This window comes from Phyllostomus hastatus, unplaced genomic scaffold, assembly GCF_019186645.2.
Source record: "Phyllostomus hastatus isolate PE091 unplaced genomic scaffold, TTU_PhHast_1.1 phas_contig_41, whole genome shotgun sequence".
NCBI classification, from domain to species: domain Eukaryota; kingdom Metazoa; phylum Chordata; class Mammalia; order Chiroptera; family Phyllostomidae; genus Phyllostomus; species Phyllostomus hastatus.
Window position 1 is genome coordinate 4,509,499 of NW_025333876.1, and position 19,326 is coordinate 4,528,824.

General features: G+C 37.6%; 1 protein-coding gene across 2 annotated transcripts in view; it reads right to left on the bottom strand.

Moving 5' to 3' along the window:
* The window catches only part of KATNAL1 (katanin catalytic subunit A1 like 1), a 116,104-nt gene that overhangs the window by 78,407 nt on the left and 18,371 nt on the right, over window positions 1-19,326 (bottom strand). For both annotated transcript variants that reach the window (XM_045844827.1, XM_045844828.1), the window contains 2 exons: window positions 5,995-6,170; window positions 3,204-3,364 (listed from right to left, as the gene is read on the bottom strand). In XM_045844827.1, coding sequence (XP_045700783.1) covers window positions 3,204-3,364; window positions 5,995-6,156 — 323 coding nt within the window. In that variant the 5' untranslated portion in view covers window positions 6,157-6,170. The remainder of the gene's footprint in view (window positions 1-3,203; window positions 3,365-5,994; window positions 6,171-19,326) is intronic.

Consider the following 19,326-nt stretch of genomic DNA (forward strand, 5'->3'; position numbering starts at 1 on the left):
ACCAAAAACATACAAAGTATCATAAGAAATTATTACAAATAATTATATACCAATAAATTGTGCAACCTGGATGAAATGGGTAAATTCCTAGAAACATATAATCTTTCAAAACTAAATCAGGAAGAATCAGAGAATCTCAATAGATAGATTACACTTAGAGAAACTGAAACAGTAATCAAAAACCTCCCAACAAACAAAAGCCCTGTGGCTTAACAGACAAATTTTACCAAACAATTTGAGAAGAACTAAACTCTCCTTAAAATATTCCAAAAAATTTAAGAGGAGGGAAGACTCCCAAGCTCATTTAACAAGGCCAGCATTATCCTAATTATAATACCAGATTAAGAAAAAAAATTATAGGTCAATATCCCTGATGAACACAGATGCGAAAATTTAAGGGATTTATTCCAGGGATGCAAGATTGGTACAATAACCACAAATCAATAAACATGATACATCACATAAACAAAATGAAGGATGAAAATCACATGATCATATCAACAGATGCAGAAAAAGCATTTGATAAATTCCATACCCGTTTATGATAAAAAACTCTCAGCCAAGTAGGAATAGAGGGAACATACCTAAATATAATAGAGGCCTTATATGGTAAATCCACTGCATCATACTCAATGGGTAAAAACTGCCAAGCACTACCCTTAAGATTGGGAGATTGGGAACAAGAAAGGAACACATGCTTTCACCACTATTATTCATCATAGTACTAGAAGTCCTAGCTACAGCAATCACACAAGAAGAAGAAATAAAAGGCATCCAAATTAGAAAGGAGGAAGTAAAACTGTCATTATTTGCAGATAACATGATATTACATACAGATAACTCTAAAGATTCCACCAAAAAATTATAAGAACTGATCAATGAATTCAGTCAAGTTAGCAGAATACAAAATTAATATCCAGAAAAGAGTTACACCAATAATAAACTATCAAAAAAGGAAGTGAAGAAAACAATCCCATTCATAATTGCTTCAAAAAGAATAAAATACCTAGGAATAAACCTAATCAAGGATGGAAAAAGGCCTATACTCAGAAAATTATAAGATAATGAAGAAAGAATCTGAAGATACAAGTAAGTAGACACATATACTGTGTCCATGCACAGGAAGAATTAACATCATTAAAATGTCCATACTACCCAAAGCAATCAGTAATTCAACACAATTCCTATCTAGATACCAATAATGCATTTCACAGAACTAGAACATACATGTCAAAAATGTATATGGAACCAAAGAACCCAAATGGCAACAGCGATCTTGAGAAAGAAGAAAAAAATTGGTGGAATCATACTATCTAATATCAAACTATAAGTCCACAGTAATCAAAACAGCATTGTACTGGCATAAAAACAGACATATGACAGAGGAGGCAAAAACATATAATGAGATAAAGATAGTTTATTCAATTAATGGTGTGGGGAAAATTGGACAGATATGTACAGAAAAATGAAACTGGACTATCTTCTTATGCCACACACAAGAATAAATTCAAAATGGATAAAAGACTTAAATGTTAGATACAAAAACATAAAAATCCTAGAAGAAAACATAGGCAGTAAAATCTCAGATAATACCCTAACAGGTATGGCACCTGGATTGGGCATCATTCCACAAACCAAAAGGTTGCCAACTAGATTCCCAGTTAGGGCACATGCTTAGGTTGTAGGCCAGGCCCCTGATTGAGGGCGTGTGAGAGGCAATTGATCAATGTTTCTCTCACACATGGATGTTTCTCTCCCTTTCTTCCTCCCTTCCCCTCTCTCTAAAAATAATAAAATAAAATCTCAGACTTTGTTCATAGCAGTTTTTTTTTTTTGATATGTATCTCAGACAAGGGAACAAAAAATATAAACAAAGTGGACTAAATCAAACTAAAAAGTTTTATACAGCAAAGGAAACCATCAACAAAATGAAAAGACAATCCACTGAATGGGAGAACATGTTCACCAATGCTACATCTGATAAGGGATTAATTTCCAAAATTTATAAAGAACTTATACAACTTAACACCAAAAAAAATCCAATTAAAAAGTGGGCAAAGGATCTGCATAGACACTACTACAAAGAAGACATAAGGATGACCCATAGACATATGAAAAGGAGCTCAACATCACTAATCATCAGAAAAATGCAAATTAAAACCACCATGAGATATCACCTCACAACAGCCAGAATGGATATCATTAATAAATCAACAAACAACAAGTGTTGGCAACGATGTAGAGAAAAGGGACTCCTCATGCACTGTTGGTGGGGATGCATATGGGTGCAGCCACTGTGGAAAACAGTATGGAGTTAACCTCAAAAAGTTAAAAATGGAACTGCCTTATAACCCAGCAATTCCACTTCTGAAAATTTATCTGAAGAAACCTGAAACACTAATTCAAAAGAATATATGTACCCTTAGGTTCATTGCAGTGTTATTTACAATAGCCAAGATTTGGAAGCAGCCAAGTGTCCGTCAGTAGATGACACTAAGGTACATTTACACAATGGAATACTACTCAGCCGTAAAAAGAAAAAGAAGAAGAAGAAGAAGAAAATGTTACCATTTGCAACAGCATGAGTGGACCTGAAGATTATTATGCTAAGTGAAATAAGCCAGTCAGAGAAAGATAAATACCATATGATTTCATTCCTATGTGGAATCTAATGAACAAACTGAACTAACAAGCAAAATAGAGACATACTCATAGATAGAGGGCAGTCTGACAACTCTGGCAGGGGCTTGGGGAGGTGGAGGGATCAAACAACAACAAAGAAGAACTCACTGACACCGACAACAGCGTGCTGATGATGGTGGAGGGAGAGAAAGGGGGCCAGAGTGGATAAATGGTAATGGAAAAAATGCAATAAAAAATCAACTATTAAAAAAGGAAACTAAAAAACAAAATAAATAAAAGATCTCACTTAACAGATAAATTTTAGGAGTAGTAGATTTCTATTGTTTTAAGTACAGTAGTAAAACGTTCTAAAAGCAGGATATATGACAAGTGATGAGCTTCTGTTCTTTATCAAATACAAAGTCCATTAAACTTATAGGTGTAACAATTATACAGATATTATATTTACATGCCCCCGTCCAAAAGACTTTTCATCCCTCATTCAAATAAAGCTTCACTTACTCACTCTAAGTACTGACTAGCTACAGAAATACCTAACGACAACATGAAGTCCCGTTCACCTGTGCTCCGCAGGTACAGGCGGTGGCCAAACAGCAGGATCTCTAAATGGTTCTTCTTGACAGGACACAGGAAAATCTGGGGGCTTGTCCATTTTAAAACTTTCCAAAGTGTTGACAATACTTTTAACTTGTTCATATTCTTCCAATAATTCTTGCCGAACCTTGAAAAAATATATATGTAGCCTTTATATCAAAAACTTTTTAAAGTTTATATATTGCAAATAGTAAATTGCTACAGAATGTAAGTTTTCTTAATGTTTTTCAAAGTATGCAAAATGAGTCATTAAAACATATTAAAAACAAAGAACTATTTACAGTGATGGAGACAGGAAGGCAGCTCAGGAACTGATTTGGAAAAAAGCCTTCACAGGGCAAGTAGTTATATGTCCTTCATAATGGAACTTTATTTTTACCAAGGAATGCAATGACCATGAACACAACTTAAAATAAGTAACTAAGTCAGTAATAAGTAGCCATTCCCAGAAATCTGTAATATTAATGCTAAATCCTTTTAACATACTTGGCAATAGCTTCCAAACAAATTATCAACCAAAATTTTGACCACAATTTCCTGTCCCCAATATCACTAAATATGAAATGCCTGCCTGTCATGAGCATCTGAAAGCCCACTTCTAATTTTTATTTGAATTCTCCTTCACCTGGCTTTGTTAAATTCTTCCAAGTCCTAGGTAAAGTTTATTTTGAGCTCAAAGGCAAGATTTTTTCCTATACTTAAAAAACCTCAGGGGGTGGAAATGGGAGGGAGGTGGGGAGCACTGGGGGGTGGGCAGGGATGGGAGTAAAAGACAGAATACTGTACTTGAACAACAATTAAAATTTAAAAATGTGAAAAAAAATAATTAAAAAAACCTCACTGAGTACTTATTATGTAGAAATTCTTGTGTGTTTACATTTATAAACTCAGTTGAACAATTCTATTTTTTTAATCAGAAAGTATATTTAGCACAGCATGAGTAACTTTCCCTTAGTTTTATCTTGAATAATATATAGAAAGGAACATATAAAGGAGATGAAGAACCAAAGAAAAACCTAGATAAAATTCAATTGCTCATAGATGCAATTATATGATATACTTAAAGAAATGAAATTTTAGAAACTAATAGAAATATAGTAGAAATATCTGAATAGAAATGGCAACTACTTAACACAATTAAGAACATATCAAAAATATTTCCATGCTAGATTAGTAAAGCATTCTTATCTGTGGCTAGTATGCACGATAGAAAAAAACAACTAACAATTTCAACTTGAGTTAGAGCAAGTATATTGTTCTCACTCAACATAATCTGGTAACATTTAGGCTGAAAAATAAGCCAAATTTAACCTGAAAATTTAGTATACATCAATCTGACTAGCAGAAAAATTAGAAGAAACACTTAAAAGGCATTAGTACATAAAATGGAAACTTCAAAGAAATGCTTGACTCTGCACTATTAATTTTAAAAGAATTTTAAGTTTTAAGAATAAGTGGGGAAAATATAATTCATGTTTTTATTAACTGTACTATTATATAATCAAGTTGTATACTCAAGAGACAGCAAATATATTAGTGTTTTTTATTAGATTACTGACTTCTTTGTATTTGTAAGGAGTCTTTCAAAAGAAGAGGAAACTTTTTTTTTATCCTCACCAAAGGATATGTTCTATTAATTTTAGAGAGAGGAAGGAAGGGGTTAGAGAGGGAAAGAATCATCAATGTGAGAGAAACATCAATCAGTTGCCACATGTATGCACCCCAACCAAGCATCGAACCTGTAACCTAGGTATGTGCCCTGACCAGGAATCAAACCCGAAACCTTTTGGTGTATGGGGTGACATTCCAATCAACTGAACTACCAGGCCAGGGAAAAGAGAAAACTTTCTTCAAGGAGAAGTTTCATGAAATGGGTCAAAACTACCTGTTAAATTGAAAGGGGAAAGGGCAAGTAGCCATACCTTATTTCAAAAATTTGTACTCACAATTAGGCAACTGATCATGAAAATTTTTAAAAATTAAAAGTAGATTCAATTAGAATTAAGTTGGGTTGTCCAGAAAGTTCATTTGGTTTTTTCCATAAGATGGCTCTAGTAGTGCTTAGTTGTCTTTAACTTCATTCAAAATAATTTTGCTAGATTGTATTGTGACAGCTGTCATATCAACATGCATTTACAAAAATTATCAAAATTGGTGAATTTTGGGGTAGCCATTTTAATATTGAAGACAGAAGAAAATATGTAACATTTTTAGACTATTATGCTTTATTATTTCAAGAAAAGTAAAAATGCAACTGAAATGCAAAAAAAGATTCATGCAGTATATGGAGAAGGTGCTGTGACTGATCAAATGTAACCAGAGTGGTTTACAAAGTTTCATGCTGGAGATTTCTCACCGGATGATGCTCCATGGTCAGGTAGACCAGGTGAATTTGACAGTAATCAAATCAAGACATTAATTGAGAACAATCAATGTTATACATACTCAAATGGTAGACAGATGACATACTCAAAATATCCAAATCAATAAAGTTATGGATGAAAATGAAAAATATGTCTTTTATTTTATGGAAAAAACTAAATGGACTTTTGGCCAACCCAATTACCTGTGATGTATGTCTCATCATGAAATAATCAAAAATACATAAAATATTAACTGGGCAAGACAAAAAATTATTTAGAATGTGTTTTAATATCTCAGTATTCAGCCATATAACAACTATTTACAACATCTCAAGCTCCAATCTTTCAAGTACAATAGACTACTGCCCTGACTCAACGGATAATGTGACCTTACCTGTTGCCATTTGCCTTTGATAGCCGGGTCTCTGACTGACTGGCAATGTCTCTGAATCTGCTGGATCACCCCTTGGTAATACACCATTGAAGAGTCATAATTTCCAAGAAGTGCATATTCTCTTCCTTTCTTTGCATTGTCACAAATCTCAGCCAAGTTCATCTTTCTTCAGAGACCTAAACATAAATAAAATGGCTTTTTATTAAGTTTTTATCACCAACTTCAAAATATTTTTTATTATTCCTTAAAATATCAGCTTAAAACTACTTGGAAAGTCAGGATGGTTCTCTTCTTCAGGTTATCTGAATGGATCTTACAGTACTGAACAAAGTTTCTAATTTTTGGCAACACAAAGGAGATCACAAAAGAACACCCCAAGAGATGATAAGAAATTACACAGCTCTGCACTACTGATTCATGTTACAGGTACTGGTTTTCCTTGCTCCTTTATAATGACTACAAGCTGCAATAATAGTAAAGATGATCTTGCTATATTCCTTTCAATTTACCCTTGGCAATGTAGAAATATATGAATATCCCATATTTTCCACTGATGTCAATTAAAACTGCAGAAATCAATTCTCACTGAAACTATTTGGCCCAAGAACAAAAAGTCACATGGAAGAAATACATTTTAAAGGAACAGTCCTATAGTTACCCATGCATAATTTATATATGCATTTAATGTGTCATACAACTTATATCTAAACAAAATCCTGTGAATTAAACATTAGTCCTTTCTGTTCCTCAACTGTAATTACTCATGGCCCTGTCATTCTCTGTAGCTTTTTGTCTGTGCAAGCAACTATCACTATCTTTTCTATACTACAAGATGCTAGAAAACCATCATCTGAATCTCTGATTTGTACCAAAGCCCTCCAGCCCATCCTTCTGGTTTTTCTTTCAGGCTTTCCACACATCTCCCAGAATCATCCCAGACTTTGCACCCAAGACTACAAATAGTAAAAAGTCCAGGGTTACAGAAGAATGACATCCTGGGAAGAAGTCCAAATCACCCTATTCTCAATTCATGGAACAATAGACCAGTAAGTATTTTTCTGCGCCTTCCCAAGAGAGTCAGTTTGGTGTGGATAGCTTGGCTCTTTTCCTCTGCCACTTTTCTTCATGGGCTCTAACACTCTTCCTCAAAATTAACCATATCTGGTTCTAGGCATTTTAAGTGACACCAGTACATTCTTGAAAATAGAACTGTTCCTCTATGTGTTATATTTGCCCCTTCTCCCAGCATAGGTTCATTGAAGCAGCATCTATGTTATTTGAGAGTCACACTGCAGCAAATAGTTCACTATTTTTACACAGTAAGAAATTCCAAAGTTGTGTAGATCTATCACAGAATATAGAACAACCATGGAAAACGTCTTCTTCAAATTAGAATATTAACACAAAGCAGTAAGGTATTTTTACAGTGAATAATCTGCAATCAGTAAAGGTGTTCCATGTTATTATTTTCTTTTAAAGGCACTGTGAGACTAAACATTAATTCTGCTGATATATGCAGGTACGTTACTGTGTAAATGAAAATACCCTGATGTAAAGCAGGAGTCAGGAAACTTTTTCTGTAAGGGACCAGACAGAAAATATTTTAGGTTTTGAGAACCAACAGGCAATACTGAGGACATTAGTTAAGTAGTTACATTAATGATACAAAATTTTCCACAATTTTTATTGATGAAATTCAAAATGTTATAACAGTTGAGCGAAACTTTTTGTAAAACAGGTCTCCTAATGGAAATGAAACTTTTGTGGGGAGGAAAAATATTTGACTTGTTAGTTTGGATTCAAAGTTACTGTTCCCTACCATCAAAAGCAAATGCAAATGTTCATACATTAGTACTGATTTTTAATAAGATTTTATGTCTTTCATGTTTGAAAATGTCTTTTGATCCAGATAGGGACTGTCACATACAAATATCAAATCACAGGCATACAATTTCATTCAGCATAATTGTTGTTTAGGAGGCATTTAAAGAATTTACTCTTGATAATTGTCTCTTGCATGTTACTACATTGTAGATTAATCTCTTTTAATTGAAGGTTAGGAGGAAGTGCCTTACCTGCAGTTAAATGGATTTTTTAGTATGAAAATACCCTTTGCACTTGCATCAAAGTCTGAAAAATGCTGCTAAAACTGTAGTTTGAGCTCAGAAAATACATGTCCTGCCAATCTAGTCAGAGGGGGAAAGAGTAGTGAAGATTTCACTTCTTTGCTTTAACTTTTGACTGCATAGAAAGCTATATAAAACAGCTTGATAGCCATAGCCAGCCAGTGTGGCTCAGTTGGTTGGAGTGTTGTTTCTCTCTCCCTCCCTTCTCCTCTCTCTAAAATCAGTAAGCATGTCCTCGGGCCAGAATAAAAAAAAATTTTTTTTAAACAGCAGTCGTGAGTTAAACAACATTAGGTGGCATTGAAACAATTTCTAGATTTGCATATAAACCAGTTTTGTCTTACAATTTTAGATGGAATCCTTTAAAAAACATCAAGTCTGCAGTAAAAAACTAATTTCCAAAGCAATTCAGTGTTCAGTAATAGTGGTAGAGAGCAGTCCCTCTGATTCAGAAAAGCTGCAAATGAGCCCTAAGTTCAAAAGCATTGTAATAGAACTTTACCACTGCTAAGCCACTGACTGATCTGTCATGTAGAACAAGTTCAGATATTTAGCTTCAATTTTTGACAAAAATTCATGGGACTGACAATGGCTAAGTCTACAAGAGCAATACTTTTGAGACACTGCTAGTTCCATATTGCATGATAGATTCAAATATTCTCTCCAAAAAGGCTGCTGATAAATAAACAATGGATATAGACCTTTACCACCTTACATTTTCACAGCTTTGTAAATTTGTTTACCTAAGCCTTTTTGTTCTACACCTTTAGCTTGTCTGACATCTTAGCAGATTACACTTCAGGTAGGATACTTAGTGTTTTCTCAAGTTTTTGTAAATATTCTTGCCTGTACTTATTCCATGAGCACTATTCATTAAAACTAATTCTTCAGTAACTTCAAACTCATCATTGACTTCTCAAGTAAGCAACAAATTGACCATTGTAACATCTGTCAATTCATCAACAGCCAAGGAAAACCACCGAAAATCATTTGACTTCTTTTCAATTCATTATTGGTACCCTCAACTCTTCCAGCAACTATTCCTACCAAAAGGTCAATATTGCCCTGGCTGGCATAGCTCAGTGGATTGAGTGCCGGCCTACAAACCGAAAGGTCACTGGTTTGATTCCCTGTCAGGGCACATGCCTGGATGCAGGCTGGGTCCCCATGTAACAGGGTGCAGCCAAGAGGGTGGGGCCCAGAACTCAGGGTGTCCAGGAAATATTAGGATGTCCTCACCCACCTCCCCCACAGGTGTGGGTTGGGGGAGGGGACACATGGAGCAGGGCCATTGAGAGCTGTTTTGCATAGCAACAGCTTTGCAGCTCACTTCTGGCATGGTCATTGAACATACCTATAACCTTTAACTGGTTTCACAGATAGGTTAAATAGCTGTGGCCATGCTTTCAGCCAGGGAGAAGGGAGCGACTTCCACCCAAGATGTAACTGGGAGGCAACTCCCCCTGGTTACAGCACCTGCATGAGAGCTTGGAGATGACTGGCTTCACACCACAGAACCACACCTGCCCAGACGCACTATGGCTGCCCAGTAAACCTGGAAGGATATGAAGAGTGCTGGCAAGTGTAGCCGATTGTGGGAGGAGTCAAAAATGGAGCTGCAGAGGAAGATTGGAGCAGGGATTTAAACTGAGCTACAGCAGCCATTGCTGGGAGAACCATGCAATTTTGGCAGAGTGGAGACTCCCACAACCCTGTGAGAGAGAATCACCATGCAGCTTTGGCAGAGTGATGACCCCCCTTCCCACATCTCTGGGAAGGAGAACCACGTGGTTTTGGCAGAGTGGAGACTCCCGCGGCCATTGTGCAGAGGGGACAACATGGCTGTGGCAATAGAAAGGAGAGCCAGACGGCTTTGCCAGAATGGGGACTCCCACAGTTTTAGAAGGGGGAACCACCACCTGGCTTTAGCAGAGATCCCGGTGACACAGCTGATGGTGCCGGGAACCGAGGGAGGCCTACCAGCCAAGACAGATTACTGGGAAGAACCAGGAGCTGCCTGAGCCATGGACTTCTATTTGTTTTCCTGAGATACGGTACCCCAGACTGGGCAAAGTGGGGAAGAAGGAACTGTGTATGTTTGTGGGTGTTTTAAGGGACTTTAGGATTTTGATGAAAACATTAGGTCGCTACTTTAAGTCTATATAGCATTAAATAAACACTTCCTTTCCTTTTCACGAATCTCTGGCATTGAGAGATGTCTTTCCTATAAGGTGGCAGACATAATGAACCTGGGGGGTTCCTTTCGGGTAATAGCATATCGCCCTTTGCCCCCCCCCCCACCGTTGTTCTGTAACACCCATTTGGGGGCAACAAGAGGCACCAATTGATGTTTCTCTCACACATGAATGCTTCTCTCCCTAACTTCCTCCCTCCCTCCCCCTCTCTCTGAAAATAAATGAATAAAATCTTAGAAAAAAAGAGGTTAATAGTCTTAAATTTATTTTCTCCAAACACATTTCTTTGCCCGCTATAATCAAACATGATTTAGTTAATTCCCCATCAGTAAACAATTTCCTTGCTTGGTACAGCCTGATTTTTGTTTTTTAACTTGGTAAACAAATTCTGCTGTGATAAAATATTCCTCTTTGAGTTTTCTAATTTTGCTGACCATTGCTCTGCTATCAGTTGGGAATATTATGATGAATGATTAGTCTGGTAATGTCAGTATACACTGCATCTCATTAGCACATCTATAGTGTCACTGCATAATAATCACAGTGCTTTGTCATCTAATTCAGTAGTCTACACTCCATTGTGCTTTGAAAGTATAACATGTCAAGTCCATTTTTCTCATCTTTTCTTGTTTTGACATGTGTATGTGCTGATAATAAATAATGTAAAACATCACAGTACAGTGAAATCATGGCACTTGAATCACTGTAATTACAGTGTACCAAGCAACAATGCAAAGCAATGAGAATGCCATAAAAATCTGTCACAACTCCTGAATTCTGTCATTCCAGCACAAAAGAAGCCATAGACATTATGTAAACAAATGAGTGTGGTTGCAATAAAACTTTATTTACAGACACTGAAAACTGAGTTTCACTTAATTTTCACATGTCACAAAATAGTATTCTGACTTTCTTAAACATTAAAAAAATGCAAAACCATTCTCAGTTCACCGGGCATTCAAAAGCCAAGTGGCAGTCTGAATTTGGCCTTACATTATAGTTTGCCAACTCCTGCTTTCAGCCTGTCATAGGAATCTAGGGAAATAATAGTGGGGGCAGAGGGGACAAGGGTTTTCAGGAACTACTATAAAGAACAGGTGGACAAAACCAAGGGGGAGGTGGAAGCAAGGGAGGGAGGTGGGTTTGGCTTGGGTGGGGCAGAGTGGTGGGGAGAAAATGCAGACAACTGTAATTGAGCAACAATAAAGTAATTAAGGAAGAAAGGAAGGGAGGGAAGGTAGGAAGGATGGATCTAGGAAAATAAAAGTAAATTAAACCCAAAAGAAGAAGAAAGAACATAACAAAGTTAAGAGCAGAAATCAGTAAAACAGAAACAGAAAAAGTCAACACAGCCAAAAGCTGGTTCTTTGGAAAAATCACTAAAATTGATAAACCTCTAGTGACACTGACCAGGAAAGGGAGAGAGAAAACATGCTACCAAAGCAGAAATGAAGAAGGGGCTACAACTACAAACTTCAGAGATATTAAAAGGTAAAAGAGGGCTTATGAAATTGACAAATTCTATGAAGGTCACCACATATCAAACTTACTCAAGAAAAAACAGAGTAATTAACCTGAATAGTTCTATAGCATTCAATGAAATTCAAGTTGTAACATAAGATTTCCCAGGGCAGCAGGGTGAAGGGGAACTCTAGATCCAAATGGCATCACTAGTGAACTCTCCCAAGCATTTAAGGAAAAAAATAAAGTCAATTCTAAACAAAATCTCTCAGAAAAAAAAGAGAATAGAAAAATATCCAATTCATACTTCAAGACCAGCATTACTTTGACACAAAATCAGACATTATAAGAAATTTATACACCAATATTACTCAGGAGCACAGATACAAAAATCTTTAAATTTTAGCTAATCAAATCCAGTAATATAATAAAAAGATAATGCATTATGCCCAACAAGGGTTTATACCAAAAGTTGAAGGTGTTTTATTATATTTAAAACAAATCAATATAATTTTATTTTTAGTTTACATTGAGTATTATTTTGTAATAAAGTTTCAGATGTACAGCATAGCAGTTACACAACCATAGTTTACAAAATGTTCCCCCCAATATTTCCAGTACCCACCTGACACCATACATGGTTATTACATTGACTGTGTTCACTATGCTGTACTTTACAACCCTGTGACTATTTTAACACCAATCTGTTTCTCAATTGCTTCCTTTTTCACCCAGTCCCCTAATCTCCCTGCCCCCACAACCATCAGTCTGTTCTCTGTATCTAAAAGTCTGTTTCTGTTTTGTTTGTTCATTTACATTGTCCTTTAGACTCCACATGTAAGTGGATCTCACATGTAATTTATGAAGGGGAAAACACATAGTATTTGTCTTTCTCTGGCTGACCCATTTCACCCAGCACAATACCTTACAGGTCCATGCAAGCTGTCACAAATGTTAAGATTTCGTTCTTTTTTGTGGCCGAGTAATATTCCATTTGTGTGTGTGAGTGTGTGTGTGTGCATGTGTGCATGCGTGTGCGCACCATCACTTTTTTATTCACTTGTCTACGGGACTTGGGTTGCCTCTATATCCCAGCCACTGTAAACAACACTGGAAGGAATACAGGGGTGCACATATTTCTTCGAATTAGTATTTTGAGTTTCTTTGGATACATATTCAGAAATAGAACTCCTGGGTCACAGGGCAGTTTCATTTTTAATTTTTGAGCACTCTCCGTATTGTTTTCCATAGTGGCTGTACAAATCTACATTCCGATCACCAGTGTATGAGGGTTTCCTGCTCTCCACATCCTCACCAATGCTTGTTTCTTGATTTATTGATGACGATCATTCTGACAGGTGTGAGGTGATACCTCACTGTGGCTTTAATCCACAATTCTCTGTTACATTGACTATCCCCTTATGTCTATTGGCTATCTGTATGTCCTCTTTGGAAAAGTGTCTATTCAAGTCCTTTGCCCATTTTTTTAATTGAATTAGGTTTTCTTTGGTGTTGAGTTATATGAATTCCTCATAAAGTTTGGATATTAATCTCTTATCAAACATATCATTGGCAAGTATCTTCTCTTATTCACTAGGTTGTCTTTTCATTTTTTGATAGTTTCCTTTACTGTGCAAAAACTTTTTACTTTGATGTAGTCCCATTTGTTTATTTATTTATTTTGCCCAAGGAGATATATCAGAAAAAATACTGCTAAGAGAAATGCAAGAAATTTTACTGCCTATTTTTTCTACTAAAAGTTTTATGGTTTCAATTCTTAAATTTAAGTCTTTAATCCATTTTGAGTTTCTTCTTGTATATGGTATAAGAAGGTGGTCTAGTTTCATTTTTTTTGCAAGTGTCTATCCACTCTTCCCAACACCACTTACTGAACAAGATCATCTTTACCACATTGTATGTCCTTCCCTCCTTTGTCAAATATTAATTGACCATTATTTCTAGGGTTTATTTCTAGCTCCCATGCGAGTGCAGCACCAAACAGGAGACAGATTGGGATGAAGAGGAATGGCCCCTACCCCAGTACCACACAACACAGTCTCTGATACCCTGAGTCCACTGGGACCTCCACACCACCAACCCAGGCAGCTGAATCCTCCACAGGGTGTGAGGTTGGCAGGGCAGGGCAATAGGGCGTTGGCTGATGCCATATGGAGGGGCGTGCTTACCCCAAGAAAGATGTTGTCTATGGGCAGTGTGGGAGAAGGACTCAGCACAGGAACCCTGGCAGCTGTCCCTTTAGCTCTGTCCCTGAAGCCACACAACCCAGTCTCTCCTTCTACTAGTGTACTCTGAGCCTCCTTCCTCTCCTGGAAACCAGGGTGAGTGGTTGTGAACAAGATGTTGTGCACTGGTCCTTTAAGAGGGCACCTGGGCTTCTAGCAGACTCTTGTCTCTCTCTAGTATGCAAAATCCCAGCTGATGTTCACAGCCAGATATTTTGTGGGCTCCTTTTCCTCGCTCTGCTCCATGCTGGGAAGCCTGACATGGAGTTGAGACCATACTCCTCAGGGAGAATTTTGCAGCTGAGTTATCTCTCTGAATTCTCCTAGCCCTTTTTTCCATCTTCACTCTTCCTACCAGTATTGATGTGGCTTCTTCTGTAAATTCTTGTATTCAGCTAATCTTCACTTGGTTATTCAGATTGATTATTCTATATTTTAGTTGTAATTCTAGTTTGGTCCTGTGAGGAGGTTAAGTGGTATAACTTCTGCCTACTCTGCTGCCCTATCAACATAATTTTGAGACTACAAATAAAACATATCATTATCTCAACAGATACAAAAAAAAGCATGTGACAAAATTCAACACTATTCATAAGAACTCTTAGCAAATTAAGAACAGAATTTCCTCAGCCAAAGAGCACTATGAAATTCCTAAGATTAACATCATACATACTGTGGATGACTGGGTGCTCTTTCCCAAGATCAAGAAAATATGGATAGTATATTTGTTCTCACCCCTTCTATTCAAAATTAGAATTAGAGGTTCTAACCAGTGCAATGAGGCAAGAAAAATTAAAAGGCATATAGACTGAAAAAAAGAAACTAGTTTTATTCACATACAACATGATTGTTAATGAAGAAAATCCTAGGGAATCTACAATAGCTACTAGAATTAACTAGTGAATTTTATGTTTTTCTCTCATTTTTGTCTAGCACATGTCTTTCTTCTTCTTAGTTTACTCCATTTCCTATGGAGCACATTTTTTCCCCACAGATGGGAGGTAAAGTTTTGAGACTATGCTCATCTGAAAAATGCCTTTATTCTACTCTCATACTTCCATGATAGTTTTGGCAGGCTCCTGAATCCTAGTATGGAAATAATTTTCCTTCAGAATTTTGAAGGCACTGCTCTATTACCTTCTAGGTTTCGATTTAAGAAGATGGAAGTCATTCAAATTCGTGATCCTTTATTATCATCTGGGGTTTTTTTTTTCCAAGGGGGTGTTTGTTTGGCTTTTTGCCCTTTCTGCAAGTGTGTGGGAACTTCTCTTGGATACATGGTTTCTAAAATTGTTGATGATGGTGTTTCAAGATGCAGAACAGGTGGAAGCACTCACTTGCTCCTGGCACCAAACAGGATTTACAGCTAAATTATAGATCAACCTGAATAATAAACTGAAGGCTATCTAAACTGAAATATTATAATGAAGAATTTTAGAAAGCCAGAGAGACTGGTAAAAAGGGCAGAGACAAAGACAGGACTGGCCCCCATGCCTACATGTGGTGGCTGAGAAGCCAGAGAAATATCTCAGATACAAAACTCCCTGCCCCCAGGGGCATGGAATCTCAACCCCATACAGGGATCCCTTAACCCAGGGCAACAGAGAAAGGAAGATAAGCCTGCATAGTATCTGGTGATGAAAATCAGTGGGGATTCAATCCAGCCACGAAAGAAGAAGGTCTTCAAGAGACCCAGACACCACCTTCCCAGGGTCAAGCACTCCTCTTCTTATAGCACCAGCCAGGGTAATGCACTGCCCAGTTTTCTGACTACTGGTGACTCTACTCTGCTGTGCTCAGGTCCTGCAGAAGGGTCTGCTAGCTGTACCCAGCGGGGACTTTTGGGGTGTTCTTTTTCTGGAGAAGCTGTTAGCAGAGACTCAAACAATGAATGAACTGTGCAGTTTTGTAAAGGGGACCATTCTTCCCTACCTCAAGCACACAGCCAGCACCTGTTGAATCACTTGGCCACTCTGTGGCCCCATTCTGCTGAGTTCAGTGGTACACAGGGATCAAAGTGCTATGCAGGCTGGGACTTCCAAAGAGCCATCTCCCAGGAAGGCTTTTGTCCAGGAATCTGACCAGCCAGTGCTGGTTTGTGTGGCTACATTGCTGGGAACGGGAGGGAGGGACCACTGGTATCTCCTCTGCGAGCTTAGCCCATGCTATTTCCAGAATGAGGAAGAAGAGCTGCCCTCCTCCTACATTCTTGTAGGCACCACCCTCAGTGGGAGATTTTTTAGACCTGCCCTCCCTAAATCCCATTGGCATCTCCCTGCTGAGCTCAGTTCTACAGGCAGAAAGAAGGTCTGCTTGGAGCTGAGACATTTGGAGACTGTCTCCCTCAAAGGCTATTGTCTTGAACCAAGACTAAGTGCTTGACACCCTCCTGCAGATGCAGCATGCACTACCCCCTATGGGAGACTCTTTTGATCTGTTCCCCCTCCCAGCCCCAGTGGTTTCACCCAGCTGGGCTTGCTCTTACAGAGAGGATGGCTGGCTGCACCCAACCTGAACTTATGGCACACTCCTCCTGAGGGAGCTAGAGTTGGAGACTCTGGCAGAGACTGAATAGTTTGGCTCTGGAGTAGGGGCCACGTTGCCCTCACTAAAGGCCTGACCACATGGCCCCCAAGTAGGGAACCCTCTAATGCTGAACTTCCAAGCCCAGTCACCCTTCCTTACCAAGCTTGTAACCTGTGGAAGAATCTGTTGCAGCCAGCCCGGGCCCACTCTACAGTCTTTCTTCAGAAGGCTCTGAAGGAAAAATGGTCAACCTCAGGGGGAGGAAGAGTAGGTGACAGGTGGAAGCAGACATCAAAGAGCTTTGGATATTTTACAGATCTGCCCCAGCTCTAAGCTGTATACAGATTGTATTTTCACAACCTTGTATACAGATTGACCTGTCCCAGGCACACCCAGGCACACCCAAGCCCAGTAGACACAGTCACAAACATATCCTCAGGTGAAAAACATTTTTAAAAGACATAGGGGTAGCTGAATGGATAAAAAAAAGTGACCCATATATATGCTATTACAAAAGACTCACCTAAGAACAAAAGACACACAGAGACTGAAAATGAAGGATAGAATAAAATATTTCATACAAATGAAAATGAAAAAAGCCTGAGGTAGCAATTCTTATATAAGACAAAAGAGACTTCACAACAAAGGCCATAACAAGAGACAAAGCTCACTACATAATACTAAAGGGACTGATCCAATAAGAGGCTATAACCCTTATAAACATATATGCACCCCACGTAGAAGCACCTAATAGATAAAGAAAATCTTTTTTCTTTCAATCCTCATCTGAGGATATTTTTTTCACAGCTTTCAGAGAGAGAGAGGAAGGGGGAAAGAGAAAAAGAGAAAGAGACATCAATGTGAAAGAAAAACATCAATTGGTTTCCTTCTTGTATGTGCCTCAACCAGGGATCAAACCTGCAACCTGGGTATGCGCCCTGGCCAGAAATCAACCTGTGGCCCTTTTGGTCTGCAGGAAAACATTCCAACCAACTGAGCCACACCAGCTAGGAATAAAGAAAATTTTGGTGGACATTAGAAGAGAGATCAACAGCAATACAGTCATAGTAGATTTTAACATCCCATTAACATCAATGGATAGATCTTCCAGACAAAAAAGTCAACAAGGCAACAGCAACCTTAAATGATGCACTAAATCAGGGAACTTAAATTGACATTTATAGAACATTTCATACCAGAACAGCAGAATATACATTCTTCTCAAGTGCAAATGGAATACTCTCAAAGATATATTACAGGTTAGGACACAAAATAAGTCTTAAATTCAAGGAGATTGAAATCAGCCCTGACCAGTGTGGCTCAGTTGGTTGGGTATCTCCCCACAGTTCGATTCCTGGTCAAAGCACATGACTGGGTTACAAGTTTAGTCCTAGGTTGGAGCACATACAAGAGGAAACCAATCAATGTTTCTCTCTCACATCAATGTTCCTCTCCTTCTCCTTTTCCTTTCCCTCTCTCAAAAAATATTATTTTTTTAAAAAGAAGACTGAAGTCATATCAAGTATCTTCTCTGATTACACTGGTATGAAACTAGAAATCAACTACAATGAAAAAAACTGAAAACACAGGGAGACTTGACTTGGGGTAATGAACACACAATATAATTATATAGATGATGTATTATAGAGTTGTATACCTGAAAGCTATATACTTAACCAATATCACCCCAATAAATTTAATTTTAAAAAACTAAAACAATTCATGCCCTGCTGGGGTGGCTCGTGGACTGAGTGCCAACCTGTGGACCAGTGTTCACCAATTCAATTCCCAGCCAGGGCACATACCTGGGCTGTGGGCCAGGTCCCCGGGGGGGGCAAGTGAGAGGCAACCACACATTGATGTTTCTCTCCCTCTCTTTCTCCTTCCCTTCCCTTCTCTAAAAATAAAGAAATAAAATCTTTAAAAAATAAAAAAATTAAAATAAATAAATTTTAAAATAAATAAAAAATAAAAATAAAAACCATTCAAACATATGGGGGCTAAATAGCATGTTATTAAGCAACAAATGGGTTAACAATGACATCAAGGGAGAAATAAAAAATTACCTGGAAACAAATGAAAAGAAACACACAACAACCCAATATCTATGGCACACAGTGAAAGTAGTCCTGAGATGGAAGTTTACAGCATTACAGGCGTATCTCAAGAAGCAAGAAAAATCTCAAATAAACACTCTTAACCCTATGCCTAAAACAACTAGAAAAGGAACAACAAACAAAGCCCAGAGTAAGTACAAGAAAAGAAATAATAAAGATTAGAGTGGAAATAAATGACACAAAAACTAAAAAAACAGTAGAGACCACTGAAACCAAGAGCTGGTTCTTTGAAAAGATAAAGACTGACAAATCTTTACCCAGACCAGTGTCACCCCAACAAATTTAATTTACAATATTTTTAAAAGAATGAGTACAAAATAAATTCAAAAAAGAGAAAGAGGACCCAAATAAATAAAGTCAAAAATGAAAGAGAAGTAACAATTGACATCATAGAAATACAAAGGACTGTAAGTGGAGTAAAGACAGTCTCTTCAATAAATGGTGCCAGAAAAACTGAACAGGTACATGCAAAAGAATGAAACTAAAAAAAAAAAAAAAAAAAAAATAGGTCACCAACTGACACCACACACAAGAAGGAACTCAAAATGGATAAAAGACTTAAATGTAAGTCACAAAACCATGAAAATCCTAGAAGAAAACATAGACCGTAGAATCTCACATATCTCTCATAGCAATATTTTTGCTGATATGTCTTCTATCAAGG